The 20,899-nt window shown below is 58.6% G+C and overlaps 2 protein-coding genes across 7 annotated transcripts in view; one reads left to right on the forward strand and one right to left on the reverse strand.

Moving 5' to 3' along the window:
* The window catches only part of TSC1 (TSC complex subunit 1), a 44,472-nt gene extending 32,709 nt beyond the window's left edge, over positions 1-11,763 (forward strand). For 5 of the 6 annotated variants that reach the window (XM_037158552.2, XM_053667735.1, XM_053667734.1 and 2 more), the window contains exons 17-23: positions 206-372; positions 970-1,152; positions 2,119-2,229; positions 2,878-3,000; positions 5,856-6,043; positions 6,131-6,292; positions 6,660-11,763. In XM_037158552.2, coding sequence (XP_037014447.2) covers positions 206-372; positions 970-1,152; positions 2,119-2,229; positions 2,878-3,000; positions 5,856-6,043; positions 6,131-6,292; positions 6,660-7,191 — 1,466 coding nt within the window. In that variant the 3' untranslated portion in view covers positions 7,192-11,763. The remainder of the gene's footprint in view (positions 1-205; positions 373-969; positions 1,153-2,118; positions 2,230-2,877; positions 3,001-5,855; positions 6,044-6,130; positions 6,293-6,659) is intronic. The other variant, XM_053667737.1, reaches the window with a different exon arrangement.
* Positions 11,764-13,204: 1,441 nt separating this feature from the next.
* SPACA9 (sperm acrosome associated 9) lies at positions 13,205-20,738 on the reverse strand. The gene is made up of 4 exons (XM_037158576.2): positions 20,665-20,738; positions 16,166-16,349; positions 14,283-14,485; positions 13,205-13,741 (listed from the first exon to the last, which is right to left on the reverse strand). The coding sequence occupies exons 2-4, from the start codon at positions 16,307-16,309 to the stop codon at positions 13,411-13,413; spliced, it is 678 nt and encodes a 225-aa protein (XP_037014471.2). The 5' UTR covers positions 16,310-16,349; positions 20,665-20,738; the 3' UTR covers positions 13,205-13,410.
* Between the last annotated feature and the right edge of the window lie 161 nt (positions 20,739-20,899).

Here is a 20,899-nt window from a genome sequence, read left to right on the forward strand (position 1 = left end):
CGACCCTTTAAAGGGAAGTAGGTGGTAAATATCACCCCGTCTCCCTAATGCATGACGGGTGCTGGGGACCAAGTGGTCATTTGCTAAGCAAATGGCAGTGTGCTCCTTAAAGAGCTGGTTTCTCAAGCTAACTGACCAGGGTGGGCCCTTGATTGAACAGTATGTAAACAGCATCTCTGCCACCCTCCCTCTGCTTTAAAATCAGGCTCTCCTCCCGCAGATGAGGTCCGCACCCTCCGTAACCAGTTGCTTTTACTGCACAACCAGTTGCTCTATGAGCGCTTTAAGAGGCAGCAGCACGCCGTCCGGAACAGGCGGCTCCTCCGCAAGGTGATCAGAGCGGCGGCTCTGGAGGAGCACAACGCGGCCATGGTGAGCGCTGTGGGGTGGCGGAGGGGTGGGGTCACCCGTGGTCTGTGGTGAGCAGCCCCTGAGCCGAGTGAGAGAGGCTGCCTTGTCTCTGAGGGTGACATGGGAGTGGTTGCATCTCTGAGCTCCCTTGCAGATCTTAGAGTCCGTGGGGACAATGGATTTTTTTTGTGCTTGTGATTGGCTGTGATGACAACAGGGCCAAAACATTATTTCATTTCTCCAAATGTGCAACCAGCTCTCCTGAAGCCACTTATGCCCCAAACACTTGGCACAGTTATGAAGCCACAAGTTGGTTGGGAGACTGGGCCTTGGCTCTACAACTTAGGAAAATAACTGAGCCTCCCGTAGCCTGTCGCCTGGTCCGTAACACGAGAGGAGCACCAGCACTTGCCTAGTGCCCAGCGCACTCTTCTGGAGTGGTGGACTTCACTTGATCGGGAGCAACTTGACCCCTGAGAAAAGTTCTTTAAGCAACTTAGTGTCCATGTGCTAATGTGAAACTTGGTAACCCTGGAGCTAAAGCCAGGTTAGGTAGTAGGGGCTGTCAGGCTCACGCTGGAAAGCAGCTGAAATGATGACATCTTTTGTCTCGGCTAGAAAGATCAGTTGAAGTTACAAGAGAAAGACATCCAGATATGGAAGGTTAGTCTACAGAAGGAACAAGCCAGATACAGCCAGCTGCAGGAGCAGCGGGACACCGTGGTCAGCCAGCTGCACAGCCAGATCAGGCAGCTGCAGCATGACCGAGAAGAATTCTACAACCAGAGCCAGGAATTGGAGGTACGAGCTGCGGTACCCGCAGCCCACGCAGACAGGGCCCGGAGCACTGTGTGTGTGTGGCCACGATGAACTGCTTTTGTCTCTGAGGCCGTGGCTGCTAGGTATCTGGGCAGGTCCGTTTCGTGCAGGGCGGGGGCTCCTGGAACCCTTGGTGTGCCAGTGATTGTATCCCGGCTCTCCGTAGTCACAACAGGCAGCTGACAGTTCTGCTTGCTGAGCAGATCCGAACAGTGTAGCGAGTGGCTGTGCTGACAGCACAGTGCCCGTCTGAAATTCCACACAAAGCCCCGACGTCTGAGAGGACACAGCTGCTCACCGGTGCTGTTGTGTGCGTGCCTCTGGGCACCGCGCGGCCTAAGGGCCCGGAGCCGCCTGCACGTCCGGGCTCTTGGTTCCCCGGTGTTTCTTATCCCACTGGCCACAGAAGCTCAGCTTCGAGAGGAGGCGATGTCATTGGTGGGCAGGGAGGTGTAACACTGAACCTGAACTACCTCCAGCCAGTATTGCGAGTGATGACCAACAGATGTCGCTGTCTTTCCCTCAAAAATAAAACATCTTGCAGCGTCCCAGGTTTGCTTTGCAGCCCCAGGGCTCTGGGTACAGTTTGGGAACCAGGGGTCTGAGGCCTCTTTTTCCCTTTGGTAAACAAATCAGGCGCTCAGAAACCCACTGCAACTTACTGTTTTAAAAAATCAGGTTCCTTTTATTTTTAGAGAGGTGAGTGGGTAGGAGAAAGGGAGAGAAACATCTGCCCACAACCCAGGCATGTGCCCTGACCAGGAATCGAACAACCAGCCTTTCAGTTTGCAGGACGACACCTAATCCTCTGAGCTGCACCAGTCAGGACTATGACTTACTTTTTAAAACTAAGAATGAATTCCCGGTGGCCCACTGAGGAACAAGGCTCCGGTGGTACCTGGGGGGCCAGCCTGCCAGCGCTCTGACCCAAGGCATCTCTTTGGGCAGACAAAGCTGGAGGACTGCAGGAACATGGTTGCCGAGCTGCGGCTGGAGCTTAAGAAGGCCAACAGCAAGGTGTGCCACACCGAGCTGCTGCTCAGCCAGGTGTCTCAGAAGGTAGGAGGGGGCGGGGCTGGGGCTGCGCTCTGGCTGATGGTCTTCCTTCAGGTGGGCTGGTGTGTCTCCACATGTCTGTCAGGGGTTCCCAACAGGGAGGGAGTCTGCTCCTCCCCGCCAGGGGGCAGTTGGCAAGGTTTAGACGTGTTTCTGGTGCTGTTGATGTGGAACGGGGGTGCTGCTCAGCACCTGTCAGGGGTGGGCCACCTAAGCCCTTGCCATGGGTGTCCTGGGAGCTCTTGCCCACGCCTTCTGCGTGCAGACATGCCGAGTCTGTTCAGATTTTTGAGCTGTGGTCCCTCTCTGTGTGGGACTCCGTGCAGCCAGCAGTCACATGGTCAGGAGCAGGTGAGTCTTCCCTGGGGCTCTGTCCCGGGGACTGAAGGTCCCCTCGGGGGTTCTGCACGTCGCCTTCTTCCCGGCGTCCTGGAGCAGCCCCGTGGTGTGGTGCACTGCTTCTCCCCTTTGCCAGCACGGCTTTGAAGTGCTTCTCTGTCCGCGCTCTTCGCCCCCGATGCCTTCCTCCCCACCAGCCAGGCTCGGGAGCTTGAAACCGTGGGAGCTGTCGATTCTGCCCCACACGGACGCTGTGCCGCTGGCTGGTTCCGTCTGAGGGCCTTCCGTTGCTTGTCCCTGTGTCTCGGTCAGCTCTCAAATAGCGAGTCGGTCCAGCAGCAGATGGAGTTTCTGAACAGGCAGCTGCTGGTTCTCGGGGAGGTCAACGAGCTGTATCTGGAACAGCTGCAGAACAAGCATTCGGACACCACCAAGGTAGGCTGGGCTCGTGGGACCGAGGTGGTGTGTCCGCGGCATGTCCCACTGCAGTCCTCCCGTCCCTCCCTCCCTGCCTGTCCTGACCCAGTGAGCCAAGCACTGCTCACTCGTGCTGTGCACTTGTTTCCCAGGTTGGGTGGCTTTGAAATTCAGTCAGGTGTCCTTGAAAGCACCTGAGGCGGACTGGTACAGAGGAGGTGACGAGAGGGTTGCCCTTCTCCTGCCCCAGCGCCTTTTCGGGGGGGAGGTGAGGGGAGGAGGAAGGGAGGGAGGCGATGGGGAGCTGGCTGTTCCTCATGACTTTCAGGGCTGTGGGTGTGTACTGGTAAGCCTGCGCACCTTCCTTTTGATGCACAATTGAGTTCCAGCAGATGGTGGTTGAGCCTGGCAACAAGGCCAGCATGGGATGGTCTTACGTTAATTAGTGCTTCACTGGTGGCACTGAGACAGGAGTTTTGTGTCACTTTACAAATAGCCTCGGGTAGTATGAGTGATGAGTTGGGAACAGCATTGCGATAGCAGAAGCTCAGATGTGCCCTGTCACCCACTTTCCCGTCACACACAGGCTTCTTTGTGGGGCTGCTGTGCCTGTGCTTTGTAGAGCATCCTTGGCCGAATGCAGAGAGTCGTCTTAGAACCAGAGAGGGAGTTTTATAATGGGATTACTCCTTATTTCTCAGCGCTGACTCCTTTAGAAGGAAGTTAAATGTGGAACTTTCTCTAGAATCCATCTTTCACTTAATTTGGAAGCATAATGAATGGCTTTGGAGGAAGGGAGAGGAAACAGACCTATGGGAGAAGAGCCCCTCCGACAGGCTGCTCAGGCGTCAACAGGTCCCTGATGCCCTGAGAGCAGTGTGTCCGGACGGCCTCTGTGCCGCCATGTTTCGGGCACCTGTTCACTCTGGGCCTCAAGCAAGCCCGCTGGGCTCTCGGGCCGTTGCTCAGTTCACACCCTGAAACAGGCACCTTCAGCTTCGGGCCGCCACGAAGAACACTCAAGGGGCTTGTCACTAAGGAGTTTCATTACTGCACTTGGGAGGTCCTGAGGCAGGTGAGCAGTGTAGGGCCAGCTGCAGGGAGGCTGGCTCTTTCCACTGTCACCGCTGACCTGGCCCTTCAACCTGGCCCTCGGGCTAGCAGTGCTCATGGCCACAAGGTGTGTACCCGTGACCTTGGCCGCAGATGGATGCCACAGTGTCCTGGGGAAGGGAGAGTGTCCCTTTCCACAGGGCTCTCTGCAAGGAAACCTTTCCCAGGACCTGTCTGCTGGGCTTCCCACCCTTGCTTCTGGCCAGGATTGTGCCACATGCCATCGATAGCCAGTCCTTGCCTGTTGCCGCCCTGGTTCGCCCCCAGGACCGAGAGCTTAGCTTCCTTCTGCTCAGGCAGGTAGGGAGTGGCTGGCGGGTGTGAGGGCCGGTGAGAGCACACGTCCTCCCTAGTCCAGTGCTTTGTCTGTGTCTGCATCACTCTCTGCTGTCACTCAGGACAAAGATCTGATTGGTTCCCTGACCTGGGCTGATGTCTGGGGCCAGGAGGTACAGCTGGGATGGTCACAGGGTCTGGTGCCTGTTCAGAGTGTCAGGCAGTCACGTCCCTGCTGGTTCTTCTGGGTCAGCCAAATAGTCCGTTACATTTTTTTTTTTCTGTGTGATCACTCTGGTAGTGCTGAGTTGTCTTTAACTTCATTGGAAACAGATTTTTTAGGTTGTATTGTGACAGCTGTCCTGTCAGCGTGCATTTAAAAAAAAAACCAAAATTGGTGAAATTTTGTGCAGCCATTTTAATATTGAAGGTGGAAAAAAATACAGAACATATTTGGCATATTATGCTTTATTATTTCAAGAAAGGTAAAAATGCATCTGAAATGCAAAACAAGATTTGTGCAGTGTGTGGAGAAGGCACCGTGACCGACTGAGTGTGTTCAAAGTGGTATCCAAAGTTTCTTACACTGTTGACACGTTGGCCGCCAGTTCTCTGCTCTGCTGTGGGGCTGTCTCCAGCACCCTGGCCTCTCCCCACTAGAAGCTAATGGTGGGAGAGAGCTGACATGCTCAAAATATCCGGCCGCCCTTGAGGAGGGTGCTGTGGTGGGAGCCCACTCCCTCCTCCTCGTGGCTTAGTGTCGTCTTCGGAAAGCCCGCCGCGGCGGATTCCATCATTCGTGTTTTGCCACACAAATACGGCACACATGTAATGCGTGCTTGTTCAGAGGGGTCCTTTCACGTCTTGTCTGAGTGTAGCGCTCGCCTGCACGGGGTTTCCGCCGGCTCCATCCGGGCCCGGCTGGCTCTGCATCTCCAGGTGCTGCTTCGCCCAGGGGCCCCGCTGGGCCGGTGGCCCCCTGCGGCTTGCCCGTAGGGGTCTGAGCAGGAGGAGAGGCGCGGAAAGAAAACAGAAGGCCCGTGAGTGCCCTGGGCTGAAACGACCACTGCAGGCGGGCTTCTCGTCCTTCGGCGTCCTGTGAGTGGGTGTTACGGCTGAGCCCGTGGTCCACAGGGCTGCAGGCAGCTGCTCCACCGTGTCACTGGTGCACGTGATGGGCTCCCAAGCACAGGAGGCACTTCCCTGGCGTTAGGCCCTGTAACAGCATCTCTGGGTTTTTGCTCTTCTGGGTATGCTCTGGTGGTTCTTTCAGGACCAGGATGTCTGTCCGCGTTCGAGATGGTTACTTTCTGGGTAGGTTGAGAGAAACGGTCCTGGGCCGACGCCCTCTGCAAGCCCCCTTTCCGCGCCCTGGACTGAAGCACAGTGCAGCGCCTGCTTGGTGCCCATTACCTGGGTTTCCCTGACGGCCTTGGCAGGCTGTGTGAAACCACCGCCGCGACCGACGTCGATCGCTTTTTCAGGAAGTGGAGATGATGAAAGCTGCATATCGGAAAGAACTAGAAAAGCACAGAAGCCACGTGCTCCAGCAGAGTCAGAGGCTCGACACCTCCCAGAAACGGATTTTGGAGCTGGAGTCTCAGCTGGCCAGGAAGGACCACCTTCTTCTAGAGCAGAAGAAGTACTTGGAGGATGTCAAGCTGCAGGCCAGGTAACTGCTGCCACTGGAAGGGGCTCTGCGGCGCCATGTGGGGGTGCGCAGCGGGCCCGCCCACTCCTGCTGGGCTGTGTCTTTCAGAGGGCAGCTGCAGGCCGCAGAGAGCAGGTATGAGGCTCAGAGAAGGGTCACCCAGGTGTTTGAACTGAAGATCCTAGACTTATATGGCAGGTTGGAGAAAGACGGCCTCCTGAAAAAACTTGAAGATGAGAAAACAGAAGCAGTAGAAGCAGCAGAAGAAAGGTAAGAACAGAGTGGGCGTCTTAGGGCCTTGTCATTGATGCCATGGACAGAGCGAGGGCTGCATGGCGGGGCTCAGGGCTGTCAAGAGACTGATTGGGCAGCCTCAGCCCCCAGCTCCAGCCCTCCCAGAGCCCCGAGCAGTGTCCCCTCATCCCACCACACTCCCTTTCCTGGTCCTGAGTCCCTCAACAGGGTCCCAGGGAGTGTCTGTGTGTAAGATGGCTGTCTTTCAGTCCTAGTTGTCACTTAGAAGTCTTCTGATGAGGCCTTGTGCCTGAGTCCTCTGCCATGCTAGCGTGAGCAGCCCTGCGCCTCCCCCACGGCGCCGCTATCACCAGCGCTTTTCTCCTCCCTTGGTTTCTTACAGGCTCGACTGTTGTAATGACAGCTGCTCAGACTCTGTGACAGTGCACAGTGAAGAGGCATCTGGCCGCAATGGTGAGACCAAGCCCCCCAGGCCTTGCAGCACCCGGGGCGCTGGGGGAGGCAGAGGAGGTGGGGGCAGCAGCAGCAGCAGCAGCAGCCAGCTCTCCAGCCCGGAGAAACCGCCGAACCCGAGGGCTGGCCCGTTCAGCAGTTGGTGGGAAGGTGCCACGGGCGAGCCCTCCGCCGGCCTCCCCGCGACTGTTGGCTCACTTCCTAGTTCAAAAAGCTTCCTGGGCATGAAGGCTCGAGAATTGTTTCGTAATAAGAGCGAGAGCCAGTGTGATGAGGATGGCGTGGCCATTGGCAGCCTCTCCGAGACACTAAAGACAGAGCCGGGCAAAGATTCGGGTCTGGAAGCCAAGACTCCCCTGTACCCCGACAGCCCACACCCGTGTCCCCCGAACCCGAACCCGGACAGTGTTGGACAGCTCCGCATCATGGACTACAATGAGACTCATCCTGAACACAGCTAAGGCGGGGTGATCAGTGTTAGCCTGCGTGCTCAGGCACAGGCCGGGAGGCGGGGCCTTCTCAGCGCTCCTGCTCCCGGGGTTTGTGCGGTGGTTCACTTGGTGGAAGAAAGATGCAGGGCCTTTTGACAGCTCATCAGTGCAGGATGGTTTCTGGATCTAGTATTGAAATGCCTCGTAATCCACCCCACCCCCCGTAGTTTTCCCAGCAGTGTGAACCAGCCCCAGGGCCGGTTCGCATTCCTTAGCAGCTTTGCTCCCGTCCTCCCCCAGTGGCTGGGCCCTTTGAACCAGTGCAATATGAGGCCAGATTTCAAGTCTGTCACGCCACTCACTCCTCCTGAGCTCAGGTGGCTGGGCTGGCTCCCCATTAGCCAGGTGACAGGTGGCACTGAGGGAATGCACTGTCCACCCTTTCCAGAGGAGGTAGTGCACAAAGCCGACGTCTTCATGTGGACACTTGTACAGGAGTGGACACTTGTACAGGAGACTTCTGCTGCTTCTGGTTCTGAAGTTAGGCATCTGAAGCAGCAGGTTAGAACAGTGGTTCAGTCACCCTTACGGTCTTTGGCGGTTCCAATAAGCTTTCTAGAAGTTCTTTGTGAACAGAGGTCTGTTGCTGGAAAACCTGGAGCCGGCACTGTGGAGACTACAGTCCCCGTTGGGGACACTGTCTGCTTCCCACTACCTCTCATTTATTCGGCGTGTGCTCAAAAACTGGTCCTGTTAGGACTGCGGGCTGGGGTGTGGGGCGAGCCTGCCGTGTGCAGGGTAGAAGGGTGGGGACCTGGGTAGTTTCCTGAGAAATGCGCGTGGACGAGGCGCTGCCCAGGGCTGGCTCTGCCTGCTCCCCGCGAGTCCCTGCCCTGCAGCAGAGAGGCTGTGGGGCCGGAGGGTTTCCTCAGCGCGCCCGTGGCTGGTGCCGCTCAGGCAGTCAGGGCTGTCTTGCTTAAGCAGCGTCTCGGCCGGCGGGAAGGTAACAGCTTTTTACCGCAGTTCTGACTCAAGGGCCGACTTTCCGGGCGGCATGAGGCCACTGCCCCCGACACGTTAGTGGTGGCGGAGCGGTTTCCAGCAGAGCCCTGCCTCGCAGACAAAGGCTGGCAGCCCACACGCACTCGGGAGAGGTGACACCCGGCAGGACACTGACAGTGGCAGAGGATCCGAACTAGTCAGAAGCTTCTAAAATAAATGCTGGAAGCCTAAGAGTGTTGTCCTGGTGTTCCAGGGGCAGTGAGGAGAAGTGGGCGGGGAAAGTCGGTGCGCTCAGTCTTCCTCTCCGTTCTTGGAGTTCACATCTGGAAGGTTCAGCCGCGAGGAAGGAGAAGACACGTGATGGTGGGAAGTCTTTCTGTCCGTGGGAGCTTCCGGCTCAGGAGGGCAAAACCTCTGTTTTTCAAGCATGGCAGCAAGTATTCTGGTCTCCCCTGCCAGGTGGGGCTGGAGGAGGAGGTTCCATGCCATCGAGACTGTGTGAGCAGGACCCCTGCCTGCCTGGGACAGGGCATGTGGGCGTGACCAGCGTGGGCCCAGCCTGCGGAAGGCTGTCCCTGGGTGTGGTGCTGCCCCGCCGTGTGTACTCCCCAGGGAGCGTCCCACCGTCTGCTCAGTCCACATGCGTCCTAAGGAAAGCTGAAAGACTGCCTAGTTCAGGTTCAGAGAGGAAAACTACAATAGAATTAGGAGGAAGATGGCTCAGAGGAACTGCTGAAACCCTTCTAAATGTGGGCCCTCCCCAGGCCTGGGAGAGCAGGACCCCAGCGCTTAATCAACGCCTCATCTCGTGCTGGTGGGCAGAGACAAGGGGACCCGTGGAAAGAAAGGGCCTCTTTTACATGTGCAGGTTGTGAGAATGCAGAGAAGGCCGTGGGGGGAAGTGGGCCGGGGCCCATGGTGGGCTCTGGGCCGGGGCCCCGGCACATGCCTCCAGCCTGGGTGTCTGTCTGCTCCGCTTTCCAGCCGCAGCAGGGGAGCTGCTGGGTTTTGTGCCGCCAAGGCTGTGACGCCAAGGCTGTGACGCCAGCCTGGAGTCACCTGGAAGTCAGCCCAGAATTATAGGCTTTTGTTTTGCAAAGGGCTTGGTAGTCAGGTTTTGCTTGGTTTTAGAATCGATAAACCTGCTAAGAGTAAAAAGGCATTTTTCAGGGTGGAAAGGGGACTGTGGAGGAAGGCCCATGAATTGGCCTAGGGACAGACCAGGCAGGGGCGCGAGGGCGGAACCCAGGCTGGCAGGGCTCTGGCCCTCGCACACGCTGGGTTGGACAGCCTCTGTTCAGAGCTGAGCACGCTGCCTGGCTAGCGCTGTTTGCCAGAGTCCTGGTCCCACCTGATACCAAGCGGGGTCGGCCCAGACCCTGAGAAGATGGGAGGCCGCCTCTTGGGCGGTGTGAGGTTTTATGAAAGGATCACTACAGTCTCGTGGGGGTGGGGGAGGGGAGAGCGGTGTGGTCTCTGTAGGGAAGATGCACCCACCCCTCCACCTGCTGTAGGTTGGTGCGAGGGTCTGCGTCAAATGTGAACTGCAGCTTGAAAGGGCTTTGAGTGGGCCCTTCCGTGACGTGCAAATCGCTGCTGCAGGCCAGGGGGACTTGCTGGTGCCGGGAGCAAACTGCCTGGAGCTCCAAGGCCGGAGAGGAAGGCTGCTGCTCGGTGGCCAGGGTTACAGAGCTCTTTGTGCAGGGGAGGCAGCCAGCCTGCCCAGGAGGGTGGGTGGACGTGACCTCCCTGGGCTTGTCATAGTTTTTCGGGAGAGAAAACTGCTGAGACCTCGGAATAGTGGCTGAGGGTTCTTCCTGGGCGCTCTGAGCAGAGGGACAGGACAGGTAAGCTGCTTTTGAGGCTGGGTTACAAGTGCTGTCTTCAGGGGGTGCTGTTTCTGGGACCCCACAGTGGGGTCCCAGAAACCACTGACCACGGAGAAGTCAGCCCACGTGCCACCTTGGTCACTGTGGCCACATACTCCCGGGCAGACAGGACAGCAGGAAATGGAACTCCAGATTGGCTGTCAGGCAGCAGCACTCGGAGTTTCAGTGTTCTTGTGGAGAAGGATGGAAGCAGCAGCCACGTGGGAGGTGGTGATGGACTAGATGGGCCCACTGCCACTCGAGGACCTGGCAGCTGGACTGAGGCCGGCGGGGTTTCTGGGAGGAGAGTCTAATGACTGTGCTCACACCAGCCCTCGGAAGGCCCCCAGACCCTGGGACAGACCGCTCTACGCCGAAGGAGTGGGACCAGGTGGAAGGCTGTGCTGCGCAGACGCTGCGCCTGCGCGCGCACCAGGAAGCGGTGAGAGTGCAGGCTGACTGCAGCGGGGTTCGGGCGCAGTGAAGACTTGGTCCAGACTGCGGTGGCGGTGCTGTGCCGCCGTGCGCAGTGCGCAGAGGTGGAGGCTGGCCTTCTCCCCAGAGTGGTCCCCGGAGAGGCCTGGGCCTGCCCAGGAGTGCGTCTCCGGTGGGGGAGGGTGTCTCGCTGGGCGGTCTGCATCAGCACTGCGGGCCCTGCTGCATTTTCGCTCGTTGAGGTGCAGGCTTTAAAACCAGCAGTGAGTGCTGGAAAACGTGTCTGGTCTGAAGACGTCCGTGTACTTGTTTACATCCAGAGTTCTGTGACCCCCCCCCCCAAACACATGCACTGCTGCAGAGGAGTTGATTGCCCCCGAGGAAACTTCTCCCCTGAGGGTGAAGGAGCCAGTTGAGGTCTCTGCTTGGCCCCTGGGCTGCTGCTGTGACCCTTGCCCTAGGTGGCTCCGTCCCCAGCCACGACTGGCCTGCCCAGAGCGAGCAGTGTTTCTGGCTCTCCCACACCATCCCACTGGCCATTGGTGCGCACTCCCCAGAGATGGGTGGCAGCAGCTGCATGGGTACCTGCCCTGGAGGACCGAGCCCTGCCCCTGCCGCTGCCGCAGCCACCACTGGCAGCCCCGACAGGAGTTGAAGAGGCAGAGGCCCTTCCCGCCCCCTCCCCTCCCCTGCCCAGTGCCACAAACTGGCCCGTACTCCGGGCTCTTTGGGATAGCTCAGAGGAGACCCCTGAGAGTTTGAGACGCCCCAGGCCACTCCCAGCTCCCCTCCCTCCACACGGCGCTTGGACAGGAGGGTGCATGCTGCTCTGCACGGCCGGTGCTCTGGCGTGTCTGGCGGGCAGCCGGGCATCTGCACGAGGAGGGGTCATGGGTCACTTTTCAGAGGACCTCTGTGGACAGAGACATCCCGGAGGCACCGGTTCTGCCGTCATAATCTAGTTTTCTAACTTAATCATGGAGCCGGTATGTGCGGCTGACTTGCAGTGAAGAGGTTCCATCACTGAAAAACAGATTGTTTTTTAACTGACTGTTTTTAGTTAAACTTTAAAAAGTCATCTCTTGTCAGAAGGTTTAAACCTTCCCGTCTGGATCGTAAAAGCATGTCACACAGTCCACATCCAGTGCCGTGAACGTGAACTACAAGAGAACATGGTACAATCTTAGTGAGTGGGGACTGGAATCGAAAGGGTTTGCTGTCCTTAGAATGTTCTAAAATGTCGAGGCAGTTGCTTGTGTTTAACTGTGAACAAATAAAAATTTATCGTTTTGCACTACTCTGCTGTGTTGCTGCGAGGTGGCTGGCGTGGCCCCAGAGGGACGCGTCCAGAGCTGTGGAGGCGTCAGGATGTGGTGGGTTGGCTGGTTACTGCTGGTGTGGGGAGGAGGCTGCCGACAGGTTTCAGAACCTGGCTTTCGTCTCTCTGACATCCTTTGTGTTCCGGCAAACCTCCGCAGACAGCCACAGATCCTCAAAATTACCTGCCTGCAGTTCCTGCCCTTTTCCCAGAGTGGCTGGGGTGTGTGCTATGTGACCTGAGTCAGTGCCACCAGAAGCCTCAAAGGCAGGCAGCCTGCTGGGCGTGCGCACACCTGGCCTGGGTGCACTCACGCTCCTGGACGGTGGCTGGCACGTGTGGTTGCAGGCCTGCGTGCGGAGCCCTGAGCACTGACTTGTCCAGAGCCAACTGACCCTGAGCTGCGCCTGCTGGGTTTGTGTGTCAAGGGGAAGGTGCAGCTGGCATCCAGCACCTTCCCCATGTCCTGGGTATGCAGAAGGCAGTGGTGAGCTGTGGTTAAGCGACAGGCCAACCCTGGCCTGGCCATCTCTTGCTTGGGACGTACTGGGACAAAGAGCTTCGTTTGCAACGTGCCTCCACCTGCTGCCCCCTGGAAAGGGATACACTCTACTCATTTTAAGACTGAAAGCAGCTCCTTTGAGACAAAGACTCGGGTGGCAGCTGTTCATTTTGTCTGGAACATTCAGGCGATCTTGTCTGGGTAAGTCTCTAACCCGTGAGAGGCGGCTGCTGGCCGCCTGTGCGTCTGGCAGAGGTACTCGGAAGCGCCCTTTCTGGAGTGGAGTGCGCTCCTGTCGGCAGTGCTCTCACTGTGGGGCTGCCGCCCAGTGTCCTCTGAGCTCAGGGTCAGCGTGGTTTTCACTAAGGGGGAAATCCCAGGAAACCAAGCCAAGCAGACAGGTGGTAGGACACTTTTATTCTTGACAGTAGCCCCCGAGGAAGCAAGAATACAGAAGCTAAGTCGCCCCCTGTGAAGGGAAAAGCCAATAGTCAGCACTTCCGACAAACTCGGAAGCCAGCAGCGTGTTGTGGTGTCTGGGCTTCACTTATGTGGTGGAAACTAGTAACGGTCCTGCTGGGAGCCACGGGATGGGCGTTCTTCCGCCATCTCCCAAGTGGAGGAGAGGGAAGGCAGGCTCGCCCCCTTAGGGCTTTGGTCCAGAGACCCAGCCACACTGGGGACGCTCTGTGTGTGGCCCACAGCAGCCCGGGAGGTGGGAGCCACCCTGTCTGGCCAGAACTGCTCGGCCTCCTGGCTCCACGGCTCAGCCTGCAAAGCTGGACCTGCAGCTGGGCAGCCTGGCCGAGGGGCACCCGGGCTGGGCAGGCATAGCCCTGGCTCTACCCAGCCTCCCAGGACACCCTCCCAGTCACCCCAAGAGCGGAGCTGCTGTTCCTCGGTGCAGAGCCTGGGCGCCAAGGCAAGGGGAAGTGAGCAGTTACAGCAAGAGCGGAAGGCGAGGTTCCCAGTGATATACTGGGGGTCCCTTTGGGGGTTCATGAGTGGCCGGGACTGTGGAGGCTAGTGAAAATGGGTCGACCAGTGGGAACCAAGTGTGGTGACAGCCCCTGTGGGATGGGCCCAGGAGAGGTGACAGGTCGCTGGAGGTCGCTGGCTCAGAGTCACAGTTTCCCGCCAGGTGGTCTCCAAGGAGGTTTGGAACCTCTGTCTTCCCCCCTGGGTCTGAGGCTGCCTTTTGTGAGCTGCCTACCCTGGCGTTCTCTCGGCCAAGGCTGCACGCCTCTGGTCTGGGAAGGCTGGGTGGAGGCCGCGGTGGCCTCCTGACGTTTCCAGGGCTCACTCACGTGCTGCTGCACTTTGCGGGGCAGCTTCTCCGAGTGTGCGATCCATTCTTTCATCAAGTCTAGGAGGAGGGGGATGAGGCTGACCACGCCTCCATAGTGGTTCCTGGCCTCATCGCAACTCAGGTGGTTGACCACGTCGTGAGGGTACCTGTGGGGTGGCCAGGGCCGGTGAGCCCCCAGCACTGAAACTCACTCCCTGGGGCAGGCAGCTGCAGGGCTCCCGTCGGAATACCCAGGGCAGGTGTGGGCACCATGCATGTGCTAGGCTGGGCGCCCCGGGCTGCTCCAATGGCTCCAGAACACAGTTTGTCCCATGACTCCTTCCCACCCTGTCTCAGCAGCTTCCTTGTGAATTGGGGACTTTGTGCGGTGGATCCCCAAGGGGTCAGAATTAGGGAGCCCCACTGGTGGTGCTCACACCCACAGCTTTGCAGGCTTCTAGGAACAGCACTCTGGGAGCCCCTCCCTGCGCCCCGGGCTAGCTCCCGTGAGAGGCTCTGTGTCCCACTGTCTGGGTTTTGTAGGTCCGAGTTGTTCCGCTACATCAGTGGGCCTGGGATTTCCCATCAGCCTCGTCAGTTCAGATGCACCCTCAACGGCAGCCCTCACTCTCCCCCTTTTCTGTCCCTGTTCCATCCCCCGCCCTACATGCCCAGAGGAAGCCTCAAGGACAGGACCTAGGGACTTACTTTGCTCTCAGGCTGCTCAGGTCATTGCTTTGGCTCACGAGTGTTTTGCACTTGTCGAGGAGGCTGTTGGTGACCGGGGTGCCCGAGTGCAGGGCCTCGAAGCGCTGGCAGAGCCTGCTCAGCTCCGCGCAGAGGTCCAGGAACATGTGCAGGATGCGGCGGTCTGTGGCGTTGCTGCAGTGGTGCTCCATGTAGCTCTGCACCTGCGGGCCGGGCCAGCGCCATGAGTGAGCGGCCAGCGCCATGAGTGAGCGGCCGCGCTGTGGGGCAGACATCCCGGAGCAACCCGCTGCACCCCCGAGCCCCAGGCGAGATGCTGGAGTGGTGGAATGGACAGGCCACCAGAGAGCTGACAGTATGCAGTGTCCTGGGCACCAGACAGTGTCTGCAGGCCTGGCTTCACCTCGTCCTCCCCTAAACACTACTACGCCTGCACTGCTCTAAAACCCTCATTTCACAGGTGATCAGCAGCGGCTCAGAGTGGTGGGCAAACATGCTCCGACACTGAGGCTCTGGGCCGGGCCCTCGCCAGTCCCTGGGGACCGCAGCCGAGGCCCAAAGCAGAGGGCCGGTACGCCCCGGTTCCTGCCACAGGCCCACTGCAAGGACTGCTAGGCGGGGCCACCAGACGGAAACTCTTTGCAGCTTTGTTGTCCCATGTGTCCAAGGTGGAGGAAGGGGGGCAGCCCAGCCACAGAACTGGGGAAATGACCGTGTGAGGACACCAGTGTCCCTGCCACACCCACAGATGGGTTGACTCCAGCTGGCAAAGCCCTGGCGCCAAAACTGCACTGACCCCCGGGGGGGAGGCTGCAGAGCAGGGGCAGGGACACTCCCTGAGCAAGTTGGGGTGGTGCTCAGAGGAGGGACACAGCTGGCCTCCTTTCATCTCCTTTCCAGGGAGTTGTGGGATCCCCCCATGTCGGGGGGTTGTCTGTTCCAGAGTAACCAGGCTGACCCCAGGACTCTGGATTTGAGGTCAGGCAGGGGCGAGAGGCCCAGCCTTGTGCTGGGAACTGCCTCGATCTGGTGGGACGCCCCTACTCTCCAGGACCAGTGGGAGGGGCACCCCACTGCCTGCAGTGCCCATAAAGCTCTAAATCTAAGGCAGGGTTTCTTCTGTCACTGGTGCCTGTGTTCCCACACCACCTGATGTGTTCCTTCCCAAGTGCAGTAGCTTTGCAAGGGGGAGTGGCTCTGACCCCCCACCCCCCCCAACCGTGCATGTCCACACACCCGCCTGGGGAGCCCTGGGATGCGGAGGAGCCTGAGCTGCAGCCACAGCAGAGCAGCGTCACCGGGCCACCTGCTGCGTATGTGACCTTTGGATTGGACTGGTCCTCTGCCTGTGGAAGGCGGGCTGAGGGTGGGGAGTCAACACGGGATGGAGAGTCAAATTGTGGGGCCCACTGTCTGCCCAGAGTCTCCGCTATAGCTCAGGCCAGCAAGCCTCACCCTTGTGTACAGGAGGGGCTGGGACGCTCGGCGCTGGCGACCCCTGAGCAGAGGCGGCAGGTCCCAGCACTCCTTCCTTGTGCTGAAAGCCCATCTGCTGCTCTCCTCATTTTACAGATGAGGAAATTGAGGCACAGAGAAGCAAGTCACTGGCCCGAGGTCACAGAGGTGGCCTGGGGCAGAGTGGGACATGAACCCTGGCCCGCTGGGTCTGGAGCCCACGTGTTCAATGGCGCTGTGACAGTTGCTCCCACTCCTGGTGAGCGAGAGAGAAAGGATGGCCTGTCCCAGCAGTGAGGGTCAGAGCCCTGACTCCAAGGGTCGGAGCCCAAACGTGCTTCCCTGCCACGGCCTCTGTTCTCCCATCATTCAGGTGAGGGCGGGGCCCAGGATCCCGGCCCGACCCACCTGCCCGCCCAGGACGGCACCTGCTCAATGCTGGAGATGGGCCGGATCTTGTCGTGGGCGTTTTCGCGGCTGTGCTCCAGCGCTGCGATGAAGGTGAACTGCTGCTGCTGGAACAGCTTGTACTTCTGCTCGATGCTTCGGAGGGACCCCTTCGCCTCGTTCATGGTCCCTGTGGCGCTCACTCCCAGGAGAACAGGCAGGCGTCTGTGGGGCAGGAGATGGGGCACTGAGGTTCCAGCAGCCCCGTCGGGTGCAGGATGCGCACACCCCCCGGGGGGGGGCTGCTGCACCATGCGGGGCCCCTGCAACCCCGGGGGCCAGAGACTGTGGTCACCCCCCAGTTGGCGGAGAAGGAAATGAGCCCCTCCCATGCAAGACACTTGCTCAAGACCCCCCAGGCGGTCCGGGAGCAAGCGGAGCCTGACCCAAGTCCATTCTCCCTGCAGGGACACGTTCTTTGCCATAAAACACAACTTCCTTCCACAGTGGATTGGAATCTCCGGTCCTCCGTCCCCCCAGACTGGGTTCACAGGCGCACCCACGCACACAGCCTCCAGTGCCTCCCTGTGGTGCCAGCGAAAGCCGGGTTTGAGCAGTGTGCCACAGCGGAGGTGGTCAATTCTGTCAACCTCGGCCAAGGGGTTTGAAAACACCCGCTGCCACAGTTCTTTCTGGTGGGCCCGGCAGGCGAGGGACAGCCCTGGCCTGTGGTTTCCCAGCTCCGAGCTTGGGGCCGGGGCCCTGCTCTCCTTTGTCCACTGGGGACAGGGTGCGACCACTGGCCCCTCTTCCATTTCCCACGTTAATTGCAGGATAACTGTGACTGGGGACACACATGCTGCACTGTCCCTGGTGCCGTCCAGGCGGTCCATGGCTCCCCTCTGGGCTCTTCCCTCCAGGACATCATGGGTTTGCTGAGTACACGCAATGTACTCCAGGCGCAGACTTGTGGGACATTAGGGTCGGAATCCCAGCAGGTCAATTTCCCTTTACTTTCGGGGGAAACTGGCACCCAGGGTGTCACAGGAAGCTGGTACCACAGACCGCCCCTCCCCACCCAGGTCCCAGGCTTCTGGCCGGTTAGCCAGCACTCTCGAAGCTGCCACAGCTGGCTGTCCCTGCACCTCAAGGCACCAACACACCTGGAGCCCAGACTTGGACGTGCCCCCTTCCCGTGAGCAGGGGTCAGCGGAGGCTGTGCGGAGGGTGGGGGGCTGGAGCGAGACACCACGAGGGAAGGTTCGGGGGCACATGCCAGGCATCCTGGCGGGTCCTGGGAGGAGAGGAGTACGAACAGGATGGAGCTGGGAGGAGGCATTTCCTTCGGCTCCGGCTCCGGCCCTCGGCACCCGCAGCCCAGAGCAGGGCAGGGGCCAGGGAGGACATTTGTAGCAAAAGGAGGTGACATCAGGGACGAAAGGAAACGCAAGGACAGAAGATGGCCAGCTTCTGTCTGGGACTTGATGGGGGCAGCCAGTCAGAGAACTTGGTGGGGTGGGGGGCTGTAGAGACACAGCCCACGTCCTGGGCAAGGAGCTGACGGGCAGCCCAGTTGCCGCAACGGAGCCAGGCCAGAAGGGACCCCAACAATCATCCCCCGCAACCATGGGTGGGCCCACCGTAAATACAATGGAGCACACTTCCACGGCAGCGTCACGGCAGCGTCACGGCACCAGGGTTTGCCGACAGAGCCGCACAGCTGCACCAGGGCCTGGCCCAGGGCCAGGTGGGGCGGCAGCACACAGCTCAGCCTCCTCCCCCATCTGGAGTGGGCAGCGGGAGGAGGGCCAGGGTGGTGGGGACGCAGTGGGGGCCACTGTCTGTCAAACACCTGCTGTATCCAGTATCCAGCCGAGGTGTCCTCCCCCGCCCCCTCCCACCCGGAGGCGTGGCTTTTTGTTGTGTCTCCCCTGCATCGGTCCCTCCGAGCCTGGACTGGGTGTGGCGAGTGAGGCACTCAGCTTGGGGCAAAATTCAAGGGGGTGCCAGACACTAACTAGGCAATCAAAATGGGTAAAAATATTTAATGCACTACTGTAAAAAATAAAAGTCAACACTGGAAGTTCCACGGAGAACCAAGTATGGGAATTTCGAGTACGGACCATCCGGGCACCTTGCCATTGTGGAGCCTGAGGCTAACGGGCAGCTCAGTAATACCTATCCTTTTAAAGGCCTGGCTTTTTTTTTTAATTTTTAAAAAAGATTTTATTTATTTTTAAAGGGGAGGAGGGAGAAAGAGATGGAGAGAAACATCAACGTGTGGTTGCCTCTCACATGCCCCCTAGTGGGGACTTGGCTTGCAACCCAGGCACGTGCCCTGACTGGGAATCCACTGGTCCTGCTTTGGTTTGTAGGCCGGCACTCAATCCACTGAGCCACAGCAGCCAGGGCAAATTTGTGATTCATTTTATTCTAAATGAATTTGTGCGTCAACTTAGATTTTTTAAAATATTGCATTAAAACGCTATTTTCTTGATTACTGAGGTGTGGGGCACCCCCTTAATGTTCTGCCTCACTGGCCTCACCTCACTGGGGCCCAGGCAGGGTTCACACACACCCCCGAAGTGGAAGCTGCCTAGGAAGCCCGAGTGCAGTGCACTGTGGATGCTTAGGGAGGGCCAGCCCGGCCTTGAGCTGGGGTCAGCGGCTGAGAACGTCACACAGTCCTGGCTCCCACACTTCTTGCTGGCTTTGTGTCAGCTGCTCCCCAAGGCCCAGCATTCTGCCGGCTCTAAATCCCTGGCTGTGCCCTACCTCCAGTCCTTACCATGGCCCTGTGGACAGGGTCCCACAATTATCCCCACTAAACAGGTGATGAAGCTGAGATCAAGTGGCTGGAAAGAGAGCAAGCCAGGGTTGCCTGTTCCCCTCTGCCTGACTGAGCAAAGTCTGGGCTCTTTATATCTCCCTCCTTCCCTTGGGGATGAGCTGTAGTAGAGACAAACATGCCACATGTCAGACTAACTTCAGTCAGGCGTCAGGGGGGCCAGAAGTGCTGCTGAACCCTCCTAGGAACCATGCACTAGCTGGACCCCGGGGCCTTGCTTTTCCACTCCCATGAGATTGTTCTGTTCCGCATTCCGGGGCTGCCCTGTGCACCTGGCCCCCGCCACCGTCCTGGGGCTGCCAAGCCCTCAGGAGCACAGCACTGCCTCGTCTGGTGGCCCCAAGGGCCCCTGAGAGAAAAACTGGCTCAGCCCTTGATCCTAGTGACTTGTGACATGCATGCCAGGAATGTCGTGAGAGCAGCTGTAATAATCTATCCAAAGTGATCATCCCTTGAACAAGGCTCACTGCAGCCAAATTAGCCGGGATGAAAGGCACAGGGTGCAAGCACTTCTCGATCTGGGGGAGGAGGAAGGAAAAAATGATTACCCAATAGGTTTTGGCTTTAATTGATTTGTATTTTTCCAGGCTGCTAAAGATGATTAAATCTTGGTTTGAAAAGTGCCTAGGGCTTAAAATAAATGAGGAGAAAGGCAAGTCATTTCAGAAATGTCCAGGAAGCAAGCGAACCTCTCCAGTGCAAATTGCAGGCTTGGTGGTTGTGTTCTTTGTTCCGGGGGAGGCAGCCTCCTTTCTTCCCCGGCTGTCTCTGCAGTTGGGTCTGACAGGCCTACCTGGGCCTGCAGGCTTTGAGCTGTGGTTCCCAGCGGGAGGCAAAACAGCCTCTCCCCCTCTGGAGGGCGTGTCTCTGGGCTGCTGACAGGTGGAAAAGGCTTTGGCTAGGAGTCCGGACACCTAGTTCCAGCCTTGGCTCTGCCACTAACAAGTGGCCTTGGCCAACAGTTTCCCCCTTTCTGGGCTTCAGTTTACCGCCCTCCCCCCCGCCCATAAAATGAGTATGGATTAGTGGCTTTCCAAGGGGCTTTTGGAGTCTGATGCTCCGTGATCAACAACCGATGAGGAGAGAGGCCCAGAAAGGGGACATGACTTGGCCGAGTATTTTTCACCATGCTGTTCCTCCAAATTCTCATGTGTAAAATGGGAATGAAGGTACCCACTTCTTAGGGATGGAGCGAAGATTAAATGAGATAATACTAACAGTAGCCCCTATGCAGCGTGCCCTTACCAGATGCCAGTTTCTGTCCAATAATTCCAGATATCATGGGATCCTCCCATAACCCCCACTTCATGGGGGAGGAAAGTGAGGCGCGGGGCAGGCTCACACAGCTAATGGGAATGCAGCCACGATTTGAACTCTGGGCAATGTGTACTGACCAGGCCATACGTACACCCTCCCCAAAAATGTGCAGGAGACTCCACCGATGAGCCCACAGTGTTCAGAAACGGTGCCTCCCATTAAGGATGGCAATGAGAGTTACAGCTCGCAATTCAGTGCTCCGCGGATACCTGCATGGCCCCATCCCACGGGGGATTGACGCTACCTCCACCGCGTCACGCCCCCAACCCTTCCGGGGTAGCAGAGAGGGGTCCAAGGTACTCTACGCTCACCCCCGCCCCAAGTTTCCAAACCCAGGGCTTTCACCTCCCTTGTCTTACAGCAGCCCTCACTCACAGAGCTGGAGTGCTTCCTTGGATGTCTTGGGCCCGGAGGAGCAAGAAGGCCCTTCCCAGGGTTTGGGAGAGGCAGCAGGGTGTAGGGTGTGGAGGTCTCGCTGAGAAGGGGCGGGGCCACAAGCCCAATTGTTACCCCGGGAGCCATAGCAATCAGGTCACGTGGCAGCCCCGCCCTGCTCCCCGGAGCGGCCGCGGGGCTTCCTGGCCCGTGAAGACGTGAGGTGGTCAGAGGG

This window comes from Artibeus jamaicensis, unplaced genomic scaffold (genome assembly GCF_021234435.1).
Source record: "Artibeus jamaicensis isolate MK-2021 breed Jamaican fruit bat unplaced genomic scaffold, CSHL_Jam_final contig_471, whole genome shotgun sequence".
NCBI classification, from domain to species: Eukaryota; Metazoa; Chordata; class Mammalia; order Chiroptera; family Phyllostomidae; genus Artibeus; species Artibeus jamaicensis.

Excerpts from the sequence above, each read along its gene's own strand:
- SPACA9 (XM_037158576.2), bottom strand. The coding sequence starts at position 16,309 with ATGAACGAGGCGAAGGGGTCCCTCCGAAGCATCGAGCAGAAGTACAAG. Across the intron at positions 14,486-16,165 it reads CCATCTCCAGCATTGAGCAG|GTGCAGAGCTACATGGAGCA; the intron begins GTGCCGTCCTGG and ends CCCGGCCCGCAG. Across the intron at positions 13,742-14,282 it reads CTGAGCAGCCTGAGAGCAAA|GTACCCTCACGACGTGGTCA; the intron begins GTAAGTCCCTAG and ends GCCACCCCACAG.